The 19,441-nt window shown below is 36.5% G+C and overlaps 1 protein-coding gene across 5 annotated transcripts in view; it reads right to left on the bottom strand.

Annotated features, from left to right (window-relative positions):
* Positions 1 to 3,134: 3,134 nt before the first annotated feature.
* The window catches only part of LCORL (ligand dependent nuclear receptor corepressor like), an 83,702-nt gene continuing 67,395 nt past the window's right edge, over positions 3,135 to 19,441 (bottom strand). The window contains exon 7 of one of the 5 annotated variants that reach the window (XM_017837264.1): positions 3,135 to 4,229. In XM_017837264.1, the coding sequence (XP_017692753.1) occupies positions 4,046 to 4,229 (184 nt within the window). In that variant the 3' untranslated portion in view covers positions 3,135 to 4,045. The other 4 variants (XM_017837027.1, XM_017836872.1, XM_017836790.1 and 1 more) reach the window with 4 other exon arrangements.

Genomic DNA, 19,441 nt, shown 5'->3' with positions numbered 1-19,441 from the left:
TGTAAAAGTGGTAAAACTGAGTAACTGATTTTATAAACTGAACTCTGGAAGTCTCCTACTGATCTTCACCTTGTTATGTAAAATCAGTGATGTACTTTTAGAAAAGCATAAAAACATTTGTTGTACAAAATAAGATCCAGTAAGGAAAGGAATATTTAAGTACAGAGAGGTGTAAAAAATGAAATGCTCTTAAGGTCCATGTTCTGTCTTTTTAAAGTAGCATCCAATTATGGGTTCTTTGTAGCTTTGCAGTTCAGAATCTTTTTCTAATGACATATCTAGGAATGGTCGTGAGTTTTACAGGACAACAGAAGATTACACTGCACGTAGTAGTCGCTGGTGGCTGAGCAGATTCACTCTGGAGATGGAAACACTTGGTCGGTCATGTCTGGCTGTGTTCCATTACGGATGATTTCAGAGGCAGTGGGAGAAATCTTAATGTTGATTGCTTGACAGGTGCATCTCAACTATTGATGCCAAATGCAGCTTTCTGTGGAACTTGCATTTGAAATAGGTAAATATACTATAAAAGATCTTTGGTAATTCTCAAAAATTACTTAGGAACACAAGTGAAAAGTAGCATTCCCAAAGTGTAATGCCCAAACTATTGTGTTATTTCCAAGCTTGCTTATAGGAAACAGACAGGATTGTGTTGCTTTTCCGCCTTTGCAGATTTTGTTGGAAACTTGTCAACCTGCAGAATGCCACAACATGCTTTTCTGCTGACATTTGCTATTCAGAAGCTTCTGTAACTGTGATAAATTATTTATATTTGTAATTTTAAACAGAATTTTGAGGCCCTGAACTCCCTCTTTTGATAATTCTTTTCAAATCCCCAAATTGTGTTGTAGGGTGTTTGTGTACATGCAGGCACTTGAGATCAGAGATGCTCTCTCTCCCCTTGAATGCTGCCTGAACATAATTCAAATGGGCAAAGTATATAGTTCAGTTTTTCTCAGTTGATTGTCAATCAGATCTTCCCTGGGGCTTTCAACTGTTGTTGGTTGGTTTTTTGTTTGCTTGTTTTGGGGTTTTTGTTTGTTTTGGGTTTTTTTCAGTTACAAGTTCTCTCTCATCCTCCTTCTCTTCAACCACTAATACACTTTCAACAACTGGTGCCTGCATTATCCATAGGTGCTGTGGATGTGGCTTCACTGGTGTGTTAACAGGAAACAGAGTTTGCCTTTGGCAAACACCTGGGCTGGTGTGGGGCTGTAGTGCCTGCCCTATGGGGAGAGGCTGAGGGAGCTGGGCTTGTTCAGTCTGGGAGGATCCTCAGTTACTTGCAAGGAGTCTGATGAAGAGATGGAATTGGGCTCTTTGTTGCATATGGTGGGAGGATAAAAAACAGCGGGTATAGACTGAAACTCTGACCAGAATATAAGGTGAAAAAGGCAGTGAAACAGGTTGAGAACTGCTGGAGCAGGTTGCCTGGGAAGGCCATGTAGGCTCTGTCCTAGTTTAAGACATGACTGAACGAAGTCATCACAACTGTCTGCCTTTTTAGCAGGATCTTTGTGATGTCCTTTTATGCCTGAATTACCCTGTGATCCTTTCAGGTTGGAAATCTGACCAGCAACTGGCACTGAATTTCCAGCCCCTCTGGGTGATTCACCTGCCCAGCTCCCTGTAAAGGGAAGGGATTTCTGTGCGATAGAAAACGTGGTGTGCTCTTGCAAAATTACTTCACTTACTGAGGAGAGGGTAGCTGCATAATTGCAGGATGGGATGATCAGATGTTTGCTGTCTTCTTCAAAGCTCACAATAACTGATAATCACAGTTTAAATGCATGCAGCTGACTTTCTGAGAAAGTCACATGGTAGCAAAAGTACATCCAAAGGTGACAAGGACCCAAGTCTGGAAGTATCTTATTACTTGCAGTGAAAAAAATCTTGACTTCATATGTATTACTCCTTTTACTAAAATAATGTTATTTACTTTAATTCTATGGGTTGAGTACCTAACTTCCTGGCTGCTTAATTAAAGAGTAAAATTTTAATCCCTAAAATATTCTAATTGGTTTTAAAACAGCCTCTTTGTTGCTCTGGACCAATTGCGGTGTGACTTCTCTCTTTTTGCTGGCTAAACACAACAGGGTGTGAAACATGGCCACACTAGACCTAGACTTGATTCCCTATTAATGATAAAATAGTAGTGGTCACTTGTCAAACTTAAAGCGATCCCCTGTTTATTCCCACACTGGTTTCTGTTTCTTAAAACCAGTTTTGTGATTGTCTCTTCAGACTACACCCTAAAACACTTTCTCTTGAGAACAGGCCTTTGGCTGGTCACTCTCCCAAGCTGAAGGGTAAGGGCTGCACCAAGAATGTTTGTTTTTCTAGTGGTGGTGTTTTTTGTCTGACTTCCAGCAGTGCCTGGGGAGCTTGGGTTGTGCCTGAACCGACTCCCCTCTGACCACTTCTGTGTCATCAGCCAATTAAAAGTCAATGTGATTCAAATAATAATAATTGCTGATAGTTAACAAAACCAGGCTGCTGCTTGGAGCTGAGGGAGACGTGTCCAAACCAGAAAAGTTCTGGTATTTACTGGGTCTTTGAAATGAGAAAATCCACATGGCATCTCCTCCTGTGGGTACATGAATAAGATACCGGCTGCATTGCCTCTGATGTCCCTCCTCACTCCTTACTGTTCCTTGTGCTTTGGTGGGGCTGTACTGAGTCAGTGCCTCTCCCCTGGGAAGTTTAATTCCCCTTTTGGCTTTCTTGCCACAAAGAATCCACACGCATTAAATAGCTGAGATACATAAAGACCCGCTAGACGGTGCAGTGTGATGGTGAATGTTTATTCTTTTAATCATGTTCTGCACTGTGTGATACTTCAGTGCCTCAATATCCTATTAGGATCTTTGGGAGACTTACCAGAATTCGTAACAATCTTTTTATTTCAGTTACTGGATTGTACCTGCAAACCAAGAAACCTCTGTAAAGAGGAACTGCATCTTCACTTTCAGGTGAATCCTTAAAACCTTTGTTTTATAAAATATAGTGTCTTCCAAGGAAATTTCCTTCTGGAAGATTTGTTCTTGGCAAGCAAAGGACAGAGAACTTATTACGAAGTTGAATTAAGAAACCTCTACTCTAGCTATTGAATGTATGACTCCAGAAAAGAGAAATATATCATATGGTTTTATTCTAACACTTTTGTTATAGCTCTATTAATAATAAAGTTTTGATGAATGAAGTACATGAACCTTGCTAAAGATCATCTAAGCATGGAATGTCTACAATGTAGTCAGCTACAACCATTTACTACTTCTTTGAGTAGAGTTTAAAACTTTGATTTTACATTGCATTTCCAAAGTACACAGAAAAAATGAAATAGGAAGAGCATTTACATCCATTTTAATTGGTGGCAGGCATGAATTCATAAAAACGAATGGGGAAGAAAGACCATTTAGCAGAAACCTCAAAAAGTGCAGATACAGATTTGTTGAATGACAATCTCATGAGATTCTCCAGCAGGCTTGGTCTTTTAGACATCACGGTCATTAAACACTGTCACACAGAAGTTCTCAAGGTAAGTGAAGATGAGAGCCTACTGCAGAAACAAACTGGTGCTTCCATACATTTCAATCCATTGGTAACGGAGATCTCCTCAGATAATTTACCTTTGTACTGCTTTGCTTCGAGGTAGTCGGTCTCCACTTGTTACAGATTTGTTTGAATTAATACCATAAATCTTTACATGGTGACCTATGCCACAAATTACATAATATATTAACTTTCGTGCACAAAAATAAAATTGGGAAATAATTAACTTTAAAGAACATAGAAAAATCACAATACTATTAAAGGGGAACATCCGATTCTGATATAAATTTGTACTGCAAGAATTTCATGATGGTCAGATGTGAAACTTTGTATTTAAAAAAAGAAAAAGTACATCAAACTGAATAATGCTAGTAGTATATAAAGCCAAATCACACAAGATCATTTCAAGATCAATGTAATAAACGCTTATTATTTTGCAGAAAAAAAAAATCAGAAACAATGTACAAAATAATAGTGCAAGAACAGCTGCAATCTATTTGTTCTCATCAGTTTTGAGATTTTGGTTAAAAACTTTACAGCTGGCGAGAGATGCTGCTGAAAAACTCAGATTCCACTCAGTGGGCTGATTAAGGCACATCTTTATGGACTTCAAATGTTCATTTTCTGTGTTCATGTCTATTGAATTCTGCGGCTCCGAGACTTTCACTTGTAGTGTGCTGTGAGAAAAGAAGTGGGGGTAGGAGAGGGGGGAAAAAAATGACAAAAAGTTTAGTACACTTTCCTCTTCCCCTGCAAACAAGCTGATAAGAGGCAAGATGAGGTGGTGGCAGATTGTGCATTCTGGTGGGGGTTTTTTTTGTTGTTTTACTGCACTATGTTCCAGAAACACTGAGATTAGAACCTGACTGTGCTGTGCTCTGTGTTGTAAAGTAGACTGGGCTTGTTTGTGTTGGGATCTCAGAGCCCCTCCCACGTCAGTCTTCTGCTCACACTGTTCCTTTGCAGAAGTGCAATAACAGGGTTCTGTTGCTTAAATTATCTCCAGCTGGCACTGTAAAGGCATAGAGCAGGACCTGGGCAAGAGTTTGGGGCTTGTTTTTTTTGCTGACAATGTTCATTTGGTACAGCCATGAAAGATCTAATACATAGAGAGTATTTTGTTTCAAATCTAGGAAAATAAGTAATACAAGAAGGGAAAGAAACCCAGCCCTTTGTAGGGGTCACTAAACAGACTAGTAGAGACATGTGGATCGAATCTTGAATAGTTTGGGTTGAAAGGGACCTTAAAGTTGCACCATCCAGTGCAACCTCCCCCTGCAATGAGCAGGGACATCTTCAACTAGATAAGGATGCTCAGACCCCCGTCCAGCCTGACCTTGAATGTTTCTGGGCAGCCTGTTCCAGTGTTTCGCCATCTTCATCATAAAGAATGTCTTTCTTCACATATAAAGCACAATCAGAAGACAATTTCAATCCTAATTTCAAACCCCTCCATCCCTACTTTTTTTTTTATTGTCTACCTCCTGCAGTGATTTACCTGCCTGTGTGCAATTCATCGTTTTTCACCATCCTTTTCAAAGATTTCAAGAATGATACAAGATTGAAAATATTTCTAATTACTGAGATACTAAAAAATAATGTCCTAAGTACTGTAATTAGGGGTAGGAGGTAAGCACCATGCTAAAAACTGTCCAAACACAGTTTCCTATCAAAGGAATATTTAAACAGAAAAAATATCTCTTAATGGCTTTTACTTGCTGCATTTAAGGAAACAGGACTCGAGTGCAAATTCTGAAGGACTGAATCTGCTGTAGTGTAGTGCTCACATGAGTGTGCAGGGTAGCTGAGGACAGTCAGTCAGTATAGGGCTATAACCTAAAACATATTGGCTTGCATTGCTAAATACCATGGACTGACTGATTACATCTTTTCCTCTGTCCTGGCAAGAGGGAAAGACAGCTTATGTAACGGCTAAAGTGACAATTCACTGATATTTTTCACAGATCATCTGAAACATGGTTTTAATTCTTTTACATTTTGATGTATGCTCTCCAGAAGGCTTGTGTCCTTGCCTTTCTGACATGGCAGTGGAAGAGCCATTTCTCATTTCCTAACCCTAGTTCGCAACACTCCGTAACTGGTGTATGGCTCCCATTCCCTGCATTTCCTTGTGTTGTTCTTCAGCCTCTATCTTTTCTCTCATTTTTGCCTTGTACTCTTTTCCTCTGGTTGCTCTGATCTTTTCCTTCATATAGGAAGTGGAATGCAAGCGTAAGTGATGGAGACGACTTCAGCCAGCAAGGTTGCTTTCTTGAACTTACAACCTCTTCAGACTTGAATATTTGCCCTCAGAAGCTCAAAGCTTTTTGTTAAGACCATGGGATTGAATGCATATCGTGTTCGAGCTGACTTCTCAAGTTTGCAGCTTTGCTCATCCCCTACTGATTTTGTACTTTCCAGCAAAATGTAAACTCCTAACAACTAATCAATAGCTAAATGGAGAGAAGGGCATGAATGGTGGTGTTTGGTTTGGGGTTTTTTGAGGGTTGGGCTGGTTTTGGTATGTGGTGTTCTTTGGTTTTATTTCTACTGTCTTTAAAGCAGTAGGCAGATAATCCCTGTTTAATGCTGGGAAAATGCCAGACAGAAAAACCTAAAGGTTTGGGCTTCTCATATGATCTGGCATGTTACTTCTGTATATAAACTAGGAATTGTACCAACTTGGTATATTACCAGGATTTGGTGGAATTTGGACCATCATTCTTTCCCAAGAAAATGCTAAGTGCTATAATAGTACCAAACAGCACTTTCCAAGCAGTCAACTCTGTGAGGGACTGTCCTATTCTCCATCTTTTAGTTTTTTACAGGTTTCTGTACAAGGTGTAAAAGGCTGGGCTGAATTTGCAAAAATAAAACTGAAGTATGTGCTGATAATTGTCATGCAGTGATTTATTTAGTTACCTCTCACAGAAGAACTCTTTTGACTTTGCTTTTGAAAAGAATGCATAAAAACAGGAATAGAAAAATGTTATTTTTTTTCAGTTCCCAGTACAATACAAAAAGCTTAAGTGTTTTAGAAAATTTTACCTTGATAAAAATGAAGTGGAAAATATGGTCAGAGATCTGCATTAAGATATTTGTTAACTGAGAAGAACCTAGTTTTTCATTTTGCTTTTCATTCTTTTACCTATAGTGATTTATTTTCTAGTTGTTGACATAACAAGGTAAGAAAACCTTTTTGAAATCAGAGAATGTAATTAAAGGAATACAGTTAAACAGAAGCAGTTAAATTTCTCCAGCCAAATCCATCAATAGATTCTACTCTAAATTTTATTCCACTCTGCTTGCAAAAGCTCCCCAGTGCATGAAGCATTCCTTGTAAAAGAAAGAGATGTTACACTCAGCAGCCCTCCTCTCAGGAAGAACTGCAGGTTACAGCCTGATGCTACCAGAAGCCATGAAGCCTATTTCAGTAGAGCTTGGAATAAGGCTGTAGAGTGTCCCTACTCTATCCCTACTCTACCTCTCCCTGGAGTTCTCTTTACCAAAGCTTGTACCAGTAAGAGGATGGAGGTCTCCAACTTCCAATACGGCAGACATTTACTGATCTTATATAATGGTCTCTGAAAAGGTTAGAATTTCCAGTTCTGAAGCCATCTGTTTACCATTCCAGCAATGATTATCTTTTTTTGGTTTTATTCACTTGAGACTGACTCAGTTAATCAGCTTCCATGCATGTGATTTTTGGAAGTCAGCTACAGGTGCTCCTGTGACATGGAACATCAACTCCAGCCACAGCATATCCAACAGCTTTGTTTTCACTAGGGAATTTGAAGACAGGCCAACTGAGCTAAAAGCCCAGTAAAAAAGAAAACAGGCTTCATTTTTTCATAAATCTTTGTATGACAAACTAGTGAGGTTTCTTGAAAATTCACATGTTTTTCTCCATCTTTAGTTGCACTATCCTCTACTAGCCCTTGCCTCTAGTCTTGAAGTGCTGGTCACATATTTACTGCTTCATTTTAGAGATTTCGTATTTCACCTGATCATTCTTGTCTCTTCTTAGAAAGTAAAGAGAAAAAAGAATATGGAAATGTGACTATATTTTTTAATCTGAAAGAAGAGCAATCAAAAAAATGCAAGCTGAGGATGCCCTCCTGTGCCCTTGGCTCTCTTTGGATGCTGCTGCACACTAAACCAGTGGGTCCAGAAAACTGTCATTGATGATTCCATGGGGGTCTTTTTTTGTGTGTTCCAACTGTAAGTTCCCATATCACCAGAACCGAATCACCTCTGAATTTACTCTGTTTCAACAGTGCTGAAGAAAGAGTTAATTGCCTGTTACTCTAACAAATCACAGCAGCCAGATCAGAGTACTCCCTATGGCCTCTGAAGTCCTATCCTGTCTCCCTGGCTAAGCAGACAACCCTGTCTGTGGTTATGTTTCCAGGCCCACTAGGGCCTTAAAGGATCATCTCTCCCTTCAAAAATTTCCTGCTATCATTAAAGCAAAAAGAATTTAATAGAAAGGTCTTTGAATTCAACCTTCTACTAAAGCAAGCAACAAGTGGCCTTCCCATGCTCCTAAGTGCAAAAGAAAACCCTGCTCTTTTCTACACTTCCTGCTAAAGCTGTACAAATACAAATATTTCTTTGGGAAATTTTGCATTTCTTTATTTTGTTTTACCCAAATCATCGTGTTAATAGAAATAGATTTTTAATACAGGATGGGAGAACAACACAGGAGAAGCTGACAGGCTGCCAAGCACAAAATGAAAATAATTTTCTTTGAGCTGTGTATTTTCTGTGCAGTTTGGAGCCACATTGTTCAGGAAAACCAGGAATTTTTAAAAAATCTGGCTAGCTCGAATCCATACATTTGCTGAGTTAATCTGTGTTTACGACATGTCACAGCATGTCAAAAAAAGAAAAAAGGAAAAAGTAGGAAAAATAAAAAGTGGAAATAGGGAAAAATGTCTCTTATCTGTTAGGTGATCCCTCAGCATTTCCCATCAGAGATTACCATTACTGCTGTGTCTTTGTATGCTGTAAAACGGCTATGAAAGTATCTGTTTCTCTAAATCTTTTGCAACACTTACAGATAAAAACGTCTCCTGCTGAACAAGCTGAAAGCAAGGTCAAACTGGTTCTTATACCCTCCTGTCTGACAAAAATTCTGCAAACTGTACTTGCTAAAGGCCACCAACAGGGATGTGTAAATCGATAGCTTGGAAAGCATAAGAGCATCCATGATACACAGCAATGATTTGAGGCTTTTACAGGTTTCAAAATACTGAGTAGAAACAGTAAAACTTTAGGAGCATAAAAAAATTTTCTCTGTAGAGTACTCTAACATTTCCCAAAACCAGAAATAGTGGAATACATCAGGTAAAAACCCACAATGACTAGAGTAGTCTCAGCATGATTTCTAACAGAGATTGATTTGATAATGCAACATATATTGAAATGAAAGTAAACCAAGCACGCAGAGGCTGATTGATTGTCTCTAAAATTTAAGCTCTTTCCACAATGCCAAAATGCAATAACAAAAAAAGTCTACAAAGGAAAATTTTAGTGTCTCATTTCCATTTACCAAATGGATTCTCATTGTAATAATATATTTCAGCTGAGTGGATGGAATCCCATTTGGAAATCTGAGAGAGAGAGAGAAAGAAATGCCCTGGAAATCGATCAAAGCAAGCTGGGCAGATAAGCAAGATTCAGGGAGTCTTAAAAATTAGACATAAGAGCTGAGTTTAACAAAGCTGGAATACTAAGACAAATAAAACAGCAGAGTACCAAGAAAGGTGGTGAACTAAATAGAGACAGAAAGACAGGGATGGAAGTCAGAACCAGCCATAATCCCAGACTGAAGTTATGGTGGAAAGTTTATTTTGCTCTTCAGACAAACTCAGAAGTGTTTTCTTGGTCTGAGGAAAAATAAAAGGGATAGGAAGAAAGAAAATAGGAATGAAATACAAAACATATGAGAAAGAGAGCTAAAATGAGGCAAGCAGGAATTGGAGAGTGCTTGTGGCACGTCAGTGAAAGAGGATTACTTAGTGGTTGTTATTTTCTGAATCTATATATTGAGATATCCACACACTGTTCAAGCTTTAAGTTTAACTTGCACAGAGACAAAATTATAAACCAACCAGCAGATGGTTGCATTTTCAGGTAAACTTTTGGCAAGTGGAATGGATGGCAACAGTTTCAGAGTACAGTTACAGAAATAACACGACTTTCTGCCTAAAACCAGTCAGCCTCAGAAAATGTTCTCACTTCCTTACATGTAACAGATCTTAGAGAACATAAAAGGTTTAAATTCCAATTTCATTGCAAAAATTGGGAACTAAAACTGTTTTACAAAAGAAATTTATCAGACTTGTGCAGCCATGGAAGTACAGAGCTTTGTCCGGATGGCTCCCTGAAATACAGGACAGATTGGAATATGTTGACAAGTTTAAATATAGACAACATTGCTTCCCCCTTTTAAAGTTATAATTATTTGAAGAAGCCTGAGAAAGTTATATGGAACAGTGATCTTTTTGACAAGAATCACTCATGTTTTGTGTTAATATAGATTATTTAGCAGTCCACAGAAGGCACAGGCTTCTTGAAGAACGAGGAAGTAAAATATTACTGTAAACTGTCACTGAAGTGGGCATGAAGAAGCCATAAAATTTTGAAGCATAATTTACTAGTGATGATAGTATATAATCTGATAAAGAAAATAATAATTCTATCCCTCAAATCATTCATAGTACTCTGTCTTAAAAGATCTTGGAAACAGAAAGCAGCTAAGAGTCTAACAGTTGAAAGGAAGCATCATTCATTTTATGATAGACATAATGGATTCTTATAGCATCTAGTGAAACAACTCTGCCTCTGACCATCAGTTCCAGGAAAGGAAACTACCTAATTTCCAGTCATTACTAGAAGTTAGAAGCATGCAAACAAATTAAAAATCCCCTAAACATCTGTAGTGCAGATGAGTACTGTTGTATTAGCATTAGAAATATAACACAACAGAAAAAAAAGGTTTTGCTATCTTTGTTCTACCTAATCATAATTAAAAATGGTTTTGAATGAGGCACAATAAGACAAAGGTTGGAGGTTCAGAACTACGTATGCTGCTGGTTCAGGCTGCTCTCAGAGGAAGCAGAATGCCCCCATCTCAGTGCTGTGATGAATGCAGCTATGGAAATCTTGTCATTTAAGCTCAAATCTTTAATTCATAATAGTTTTTTCACATTATAAATGCAATTATGTTATGGAGAGAGATCATCTCAGAAATATGATGAGACAGTCCCTGGGTGGTTTATAACCCACCAGACTTCTGAATTAAGGAAGGTCAAACAGCAATTTGCAAATAAGTAATTTCCTTTTCTGAGATTTCTACTACTTAAATATAATTTAAAACCAGCTGTGAGTAGTAAACTGATAAATAGGAAATGTCAGCAACAAATACGATACACAAGGGAATTTCTTCAAACACACATCTCTAGAACTTTAAACTAGAAAGACAGGTAACAAAATGCACAATTTCAAGAATTGATACTTCGAGTATAGCTCTTAACTATTTACTTGCAATTTCTTAAATTTTAAAACTATGTTATTGTTACTGAACTGTTTGAAATTTATGCTAAGTTCCCCAATAAAAATACTGAAACCTAATTTTAAGTCCCTTTTCCCCCCCTAAAATTTACCCTTTATTCCAAATGGAAAACTTTGCATATAGATAAAAGAGCACGACCTAAGTGAGAATAAGAACTTTTTTTAATTAAGAAAAACGTCTTAAGGCATTCTTACAGCTTCTAGACAAGAATTTTTCAGCTCTGCTTCCATTTCATGTACAGAGAAATAATCCATTGTTTAAACAAAGATTTCAACATTTGTAAATAAGAAAGCTTTGAGGGCAAGCCTGTGTCAGTAAAACATCAAGTATAACCTCTGCATATTTGTGAAATCCACACCTTAGGTAATAGGAACCTGTGACAAGATCCATTTGAAAAGACTGACTTCTCTAAGCATCTGAATTTTCATGTATGCATGTATTTCAATATGAAATGTAAAAGTCTCATTATTCTAATTCCTAGCAGGACCCCAATTTAGAAATATTCTTCCCTGAGCCACGAGGTGAAAACAAAGAATAACACCTACATAAGACCTGCTTGGAAAAACATGAAATACATAAAAAACATGAATATAGTCACATTACTCAGTGATGGCTTGACAACTGACATAAAACATTCCAAACCAAGTAGAAATGCATAGACTTATGCTTTTGAAAGGATTTTAAGTCCTAAGTTAATGTTGAGGCCACTTCTACCAGTAAGCGTGAAGCAGATCTAAAGCTGATCACTGAAGAAAGAGCTACAGCCAAGTTAAGATACCTGCCCCTTACAGACAAGCCACGATAAAAGACAGAAGCACTGATTCCTTTTATGGATGCCTAGACATGGAGAAAAAAAGGAGAATGTGGCAGGAAGTGGAGGATGGAGAGTAGGTGAGCTGGCACAGCCACCGAAAGAAAAGTTTGTGGAATGCCTGTCTAAGTTTAATTTGTGGTAAGGAACCAATAAATCTGAATGCAGACATAAGTCGGGTGAATTTCTGTTGCTGAAAGAAAAAAATCAAACAGTATAATCTGTCAGATTGACAAAACTAAACAAAAGAATACAGCAAAAAGTGCCTCACCTAGATCTCCATAAATCAGGAAGTTTCTCACATAGCAAGAGAAACCCTTATTTGTACACTAAAGAAGTTGAAGAATAATCTAAGCAGCCTTTACTGATGCCTAGAACATGAGAGGAATCAGCATCAGAAAATGGTCATGAAAACCATTTTTGAGTTATGAAAAAAATGCAAAGAAACAAAAATTGCTTGACCTGTTTCACAAGAACAGAATGTGTAAGTTGCCATATGGGAGAGGAAACAGTAACTTGTCTAGAGTTATAAAGCATCCAGAGCTGCTGGCCCAAAAGCATGGAGCTGGGAAGACAAAATCTGTTTAAATATCCTGATCTTGGAAAAAACATGTATCTTTACATTGTAGGAAAAAAACTGAGTTACCTGGTCTTAAGTAAGAAAAAGAGGATTGCCAAGTAGGTATGGCTACTTATAAAGGATTTTCCACATCTGGGTTTGAAGAAATCTGACAAAGGCTCATTGACATCTTGCTCACAGTATTATAAATCTCTTATCAGGTGTAAGAGACAGTGTGGACCACCAATAGTACACAATGGGAAATATGCAGTAAAAACCAAAACAGGAATAAAACTAGGCTGCACTCACTTTCTGCAGAGCATCCTCTGGCACTCACAAACTTATACTTGAAATAAAAGGAAAGCTGATGAGTGATCTGAGAATTAGTTACAGTTTGGTACTAAGGGAGAGCAAAGTATGAAGAGAGGATGCAGATAAATGTGCAAAAACCAGAGTGTAATGGTCTAAATGGTCTGAACAGTGGTTCAGACATGGCTCTGAATAAACTAAAAGAATAAAAGCAATGGTGTGGAATAAACAGCAGCTCTGCAGGACCGTGGTGCTGCACCAGGGCAGGTTGGGCACTTCTGTAACAAAGGGTGGGCAGCTACTGGGGATCACAGATGAAGCACAAGTCAATGCTATACTGCTGTAAAATACAAGTATCATGATATACAAAAAGCAGTGGGATAGCTAATATTGGAAGAGACAGCCAATGGCAGTGGTGTAATTTTCATTACAGGAGCTAAGCCGATATGAAGTGGCTTGACATCCTGTTTGGGCTCATCAAAAAGTGTGCACACTTCCCATGCTTCTGTGAGAAAGGAAAAAAGGTAGGAAACTGCAGGGACAACATAGATCATCTGACTTATTAAAGTGAGTAATTAATAAAGTTCATGAAAAATCGTACATTGAGAATGAAATATAAAGTGAGCATTTAGACGAGAAAACAAGTAATTCAGCTGAAAGCTGGCAATCCAACAAGGGGAAAAAAGAAATAACAGATGGAGGAGATATGAAAACTGCAGCAATTCAAGGTGATACTTTATGCATTAAAATAAGAAGATGGAGAGAGATGTGTCTCAAGAACAGCATTATTTTATCAAGGTATACTGCAACTAATCAAAAACATCAAGTCATAACCTGGTTAGGAATAAAATGTGTGGAGTACATTTTAATTATTGCTCAGTTACAGTAACTTCAATCTTTTCTTTTACTAGCAGTGAAATAATTAATATTTTCTTTTCTAGCTTTTTATAAAGCACTACTAAAAAACTCCTGTGAACAATAAAGTTAATTAAAAAATTTCAAATAACTTCTCAATTGGGATCTCAATCTCAGTTCTATTTGCAGTATTTCAAAAAAGTGATTTTCTCTTAAAGTTGTACCTTAGAAAGGTTCACAGTTCATTGGTAGCACATATCCCTTACAAATATATTCAGGTACAGGTCTATAAATCATACGTTTCCATAAAATTGTATTTGGTAAAAACCATAATGTTGATTTCCAAACATTTTCTTTTGATTTATTTTAAAATATATAATAAAATCTTTTAAATAAGTACGAAGTAAACATTGTTAATGAGGACTCCATAAATTTGCTTTACTGTATTACACACCAAGAACACCATCATATTTTATATTTCATTGAAAACATGAAGCACGACACCAAGCTGTGATGTTGTGCTGTGTGCATGTGAATGCAAAATGCTGCTCTTAAAATCTTGAGCTTCCCATATAAAGCATTTTCCATTCACATACATCCATCTAATTAGTTGTTGATTACTGCAAAAATATCTGTCTTAATTAGAACCTGAAGGCTGTCAACAGCTTTCAGAAACACTCAGTTATGCTTGGGAACACCCAAGGCTCAAGGCCATTTTAGAGGGCCTTTCATTTTCATGTTGACCACAGGAAACACCAGAGAAAAAAAAGGCTTATGAAAAGAAAATGGTGCCCTTAAAACATGGCAAAAATCATATTTCTATTAAATTAATATACAGTTACCAAATGAACACAAGAAAAAAGGAACATAAAAAATGAAATATGATTTCTAACAGCCACCAAATGTTAACCTACATTTGAAAGAGAATTTTAGGTAACTTAGTAAGAAATAGCACCACTCTGTATAGCCCTGAAAACAAATGTTTAGGCTTTTTCCTAAGATACTTTAAAATAACAAAAACTACTTCTATTAGTCTCAAAGCTTATTTAAACAATACCTTTAAGGCACAATTGTGTAATCATAGCAAACTTAAAGGACCCTGCTAGTGAAAGGATAAACAGTGAATAAATACATGGCATTATATTTGGTTTGAAAATCTGTAGAAGGTTTCAAATCATCAAAGGTCAGACTAAAACTATCCTTTGATGAACGAAGGAGGAATTAGGGAAGGAAAATCTACCCAAGAATAGATGCAAATAACAGCTCAGTCATTTAAATTCCCCCCCTCAATTCTGGAATCAGAATCTGCACTTTTTGAATGTAACTAACTGATGATTCTAGTTTAAGACACTGACAAATATGTGATGAAAGAAAAAAAGCAGCATCAGCTTTAGTATATAAACAATAGAGGAGTGCAAACTAAGGCACAGTACACAGGTCTCTGTGAATTAAAGCACCTTTCTTGAATAGGACTATTTTCCCAGAGCTCAACACCAAAATGCGGAAGTGTCTCAGCATAATTAACCTGCTCTGTGACAGTCAGACTACATTAATACTTAATTTACAAGTTACATCTTCACAGGCTCTGTTGATTGACCTCTATCCTTTTCTATCTAACAGCAACTGAAGCTCTGCTTTAAGGCTGTAAACTCTTAAGAGAAAAGAGGATTTTAAAAAGGATACGTATTGTCAGATTTTCAAAAGTGCTGAGCAGGCCTTGAAAAACTGCTATTTTCTCTTCTAGAGAAAGACTTAAGCAGAAAGATGGAAGCTGGTCTTTATTTATATAGTATTACCAGTTCCCTAAAGAAAGCTGAAAATTTTGCTCATTTCCTCAAGACTGAGGACAAGTAGGAAAGCGTGAGTATGAGTTCCTCAGTTTTTGAAGAGAAAAAATTAAAAGATGATAACAAAAAAATACTGAATAAAATGACAAAAAAGCCCCAACTTGGGTATAAAACTAGGTATATAAATGCTACACAAAGGCTTACTGATCATGGCACTAAACTACAGACAGTTCCTAGCAGGCAAAGGAAATTAAAGACTTCAGAGTTGAGTTCTTTGAAAGAAGTCTATCATTCAAAGAAGCAAAAGTAAAAATCCTTAGCTCAGAACCCTCAAAAGAACATAAGGAACAGCATAGCCTAAGGTAATATGTAAATAACTACAGTTTAAAAGTAAATAGCATCCAAAACTTTTACACTCTACACTAGATCACATGATGTGAGAAAAAGAAAAGGGAAGAAAAGACTCTATGTAATTGCATTTGGCAAGTAGAATTCCAGAGTTTAAAAGAAAATGGAGCATTAAACTGTGGTATTGAAGCTGCTGTTGTTGCATTATGGGGAATAAGGCAATAGACCACTAAGTTCATTAAATGAGTCAGGATTTATTGTACATGTATAGTCAACTATTTATCAAGTCTACCTTTCTGCTTTTATACATGTGCATTAAAAATGGCCCACTTATGAGAACAGTCATTCATTTCATACTCTTCCTACGTTTCTGTTAATGTTCTTACTTTGTTTAACGTCTGACTGTGAAAAAGTAACCTCTTGTCCGGCAACTACAGTTCTGAAAATTTCTATTTGCTTACTCTGCATCACAGGTGAAATTTATTTTAGAGCCAAGTAACCCTCCAATGAAGAGCCTTTGTGAAAACAGCTTTCTCAAAATCAACAGATTTAAAGGCTGTTACAATGTCTCTTTTGCACTTTACCTAAACTATTATTTTAAATTTGTCCCTAATTAGGACTGTAGAACATGCTCCTTCATGAAACAGAAAGCTGAACAGCCCTGCTAAAGACAATCAATTTTGTCACAAGATCATTGGTGTGAGGCTGTCTTCCACAGTAGTAGAGAAGTGATTCCCATTTGTAGCCTTATCACTACTGGATTGCACTACCCTGTGACAAATACTCAACAATACTGGAATATTAAAGCTATACTAATGTAGATGTGTAAAAAAGAGTTCACAAAATTTTCCCCCCAATTTTAAGAAAATTTATGGTAATGGGAGTCAAGCTCAAGAAAAGGTTTGTCTGTAATATTAACATCCTTGTTATTTTATGTGCACAACAAAGAGATCAATTAGACTCACAAAGTTTCATAGTTAAGATTCTTAACTCTTGCAGTCAACTTTGAAATGTCTATAAAAATCAGCAAATTCTCATTTCAAGTACTGCACTAATTTGATTTCATTAAGATAGCATTTAAAAACCACATTCAAACATGATGAAAAATTAAAACTGAAAATTCATATTCTCTGCCGGCAAATCTTACAGGTTTCTGTTCTAAAACTCCAGACTACTTGAAGAAAAGCCAAAATGTAAGGGAGAAAATGAAAAAGTTCATTTTAGATGAAGAAAATAGCCTAACTTCAAGTGAATGGAATTATTTTTAAAAGCTTTTCTATGCAAAAGTCCCACTCTGATATGAAGGGCAAGTGAACAGGTAGGTGATGTCAGCACAGCACTGCCTGCTACCATCATCCCCTGAAGCAGATTTTTAAACTATTCAGTACATTGTAAGATCATAAAATGAAGTATTTTACAGTGTCCCAGTTTTATTGTTGGATAATAGTTTCTCTTATTTTAGTTTGGCTTTCTTGAAGCCTTTTGGCCCAGCCCAAAGCACATGAATGTGACCTTTAGTGTTACAAGGAAAAAGAGTGAACTGCTCTCATGAAAAGAAGACATAAATGCTCTCCTAAAAACATGCTTACGTAATTTTCTTTGCCACCATAGAGAATAAGAGTGTTTCAGTGTTGCTGAAGAGATTAAAATGGCCAGAACATAGATTTACAGTAAAAGGGAACTGCTCCTCAACACATCAAATGCATTGTTGAAGCAACGGTTCAGAAGTCAAGTAGTAAAAAATATCATATGTATCTACCAGCCACCTTATCTTGAACACAACAGGCAATGTGAAAAAGTGATTAACTCTCTTCTGTTGCTACAATAAGCACATGGTTGCTTGATACTGCCCTGACCTGTAAGAACTCAATGGCTTTATTCCCGCTTGTACATGACAACGAAAACTTAGTATATATAAAAATTTGGTAACAACATTCTGCCTACCTGCCACAATGCTTCACAATAAAACATCATCACAAACCCTGTTTTTTTCAAGAACATTTGGTAAGACCCCAAGATCAGTAAAACTTGAAGAAAAACTTCAAATATTGACCATAAATGTGTATATAACAACATTTCAAGCATGACAACAGAACAATGATATAGTTTATGGTACCACATCAACAAAAATACAATCCAAAGAACATATGAACAAATAATGATGTTTTCATATGCATTAAAGTTCCAGATGCAGGAATTATGTTTAAAGTCACACACACGCACAGCTGGAAATCATGTTCCTTCTTTTTGGGCAGTAGCTGTACTCCAACTAAAAATGGTTGTATGATTTCCTTGGCTGGTGTGAAGAATACACAATGTTGAATCAACGTGCCAAAACAAGACATCATTTCTGTATCAGACAATCCCCTGGTAATGCAACAGTACCCCTAAAAAAGATTTGGGGTTACAAGCGTGGAGAAAATCATCATTCTTTGTCTTTTAACATTTCCTTTATCAATGAACTTTCTGTCATACCCTTTCTAAAGACAATGATAGATATGAGAAACTATGAGCAAAAGGGAAAATAACAAAAACTGTAAATGAAATAATGTAAAATATCAAAATAGTTATCAGATTTCCTAAAGATCCAAAACTAAAGGAGGAAAGTTATCAGGTAAATAAAATTGAGTCCCAATTAAAACTAACATGAGACCAATCACAGTAATAGGTCTTACACTGCTGCAGAAACAAAATGTTTACAGATAAATAGAATTGGAATGTAACATTTTCTCAATGAGTTACAAGTATGAGAGAGCTCTTTCTTCATTTGCAAAATAGAAACAGATACATGCTACCCATTTCCTTTTCTAGTTCTTTCTTTTTTTACAGCAATCTTGTGTCAAGGCTTGATCTTCTTCAAAACAAGTTATTTATGTTAAGCTTGGCCCCAAATCAGTGAATTAAAATACAAAATAGTAGTCTAAAGATAAAAGAACGCTGTATTTTGGGAAAGCAGGGTTACACCAAATGAGCTAAATATAAAGAATTCTATATTATTACATGAAGTACAAAAGAAATAACGCATACAAGAGCCGTAATACTGTTTCTACTACAACTTAAATTAACTTTTCAATTTATTATCAGAGATCCTTTTCTACAATATAGAATACAAAGAGGGACTTATGACTTTGATATTATGAAAAGGGGGGTTTTTTTGGGCAGTGTATCAGACTAGCTAACATAATATTGTTTCTACAAATGAAAACTTCTGCAGTCGTTTACATCACATTGCAAAAGTTTTATTTTGTGAATATTTCACACCTTATTTTGTTGAAATGAGTCGAGATTTCTGTTTAAGATCTCTTCACCCAACAGAAGAAATAATAGTACCCTCTTTCTCAGTAATATAATGGCCTTTCTGAGATCACAGTTGTATTATAAATATCTAGCTTTAAAAATTGATTTTATTTCACACTAGCCTAAAAAGGGTCCAAGCCAAGGTATTCAGCATAGTAACTGTATATTGTACTTGTCAAGAATAATTTTGCGTTTGAAATCGTTCTGTAAGGACTCAATGTGCAAACCCCTTAGAGTCAGCAGATTTCATCAGGCATTGAATAGATACTAAAACGGATCTCTGAATAAATAATTCCCAAAAGTACAAAGTACTATCTTTTACTGTATAATTATAAAACCATTAC

Source organism: Lepidothrix coronata, unplaced genomic scaffold, assembly GCF_001604755.1.
Source record: "Lepidothrix coronata isolate B3197 unplaced genomic scaffold, Lepidothrix_coronata-1.0 Scaffold0, whole genome shotgun sequence".
In the NCBI taxonomy this organism is placed as follows: domain Eukaryota; kingdom Metazoa; phylum Chordata; class Aves; order Passeriformes; family Pipridae; genus Lepidothrix; species Lepidothrix coronata.
This window is presented reverse-complemented; position numbering and strand designations above follow the sequence as displayed.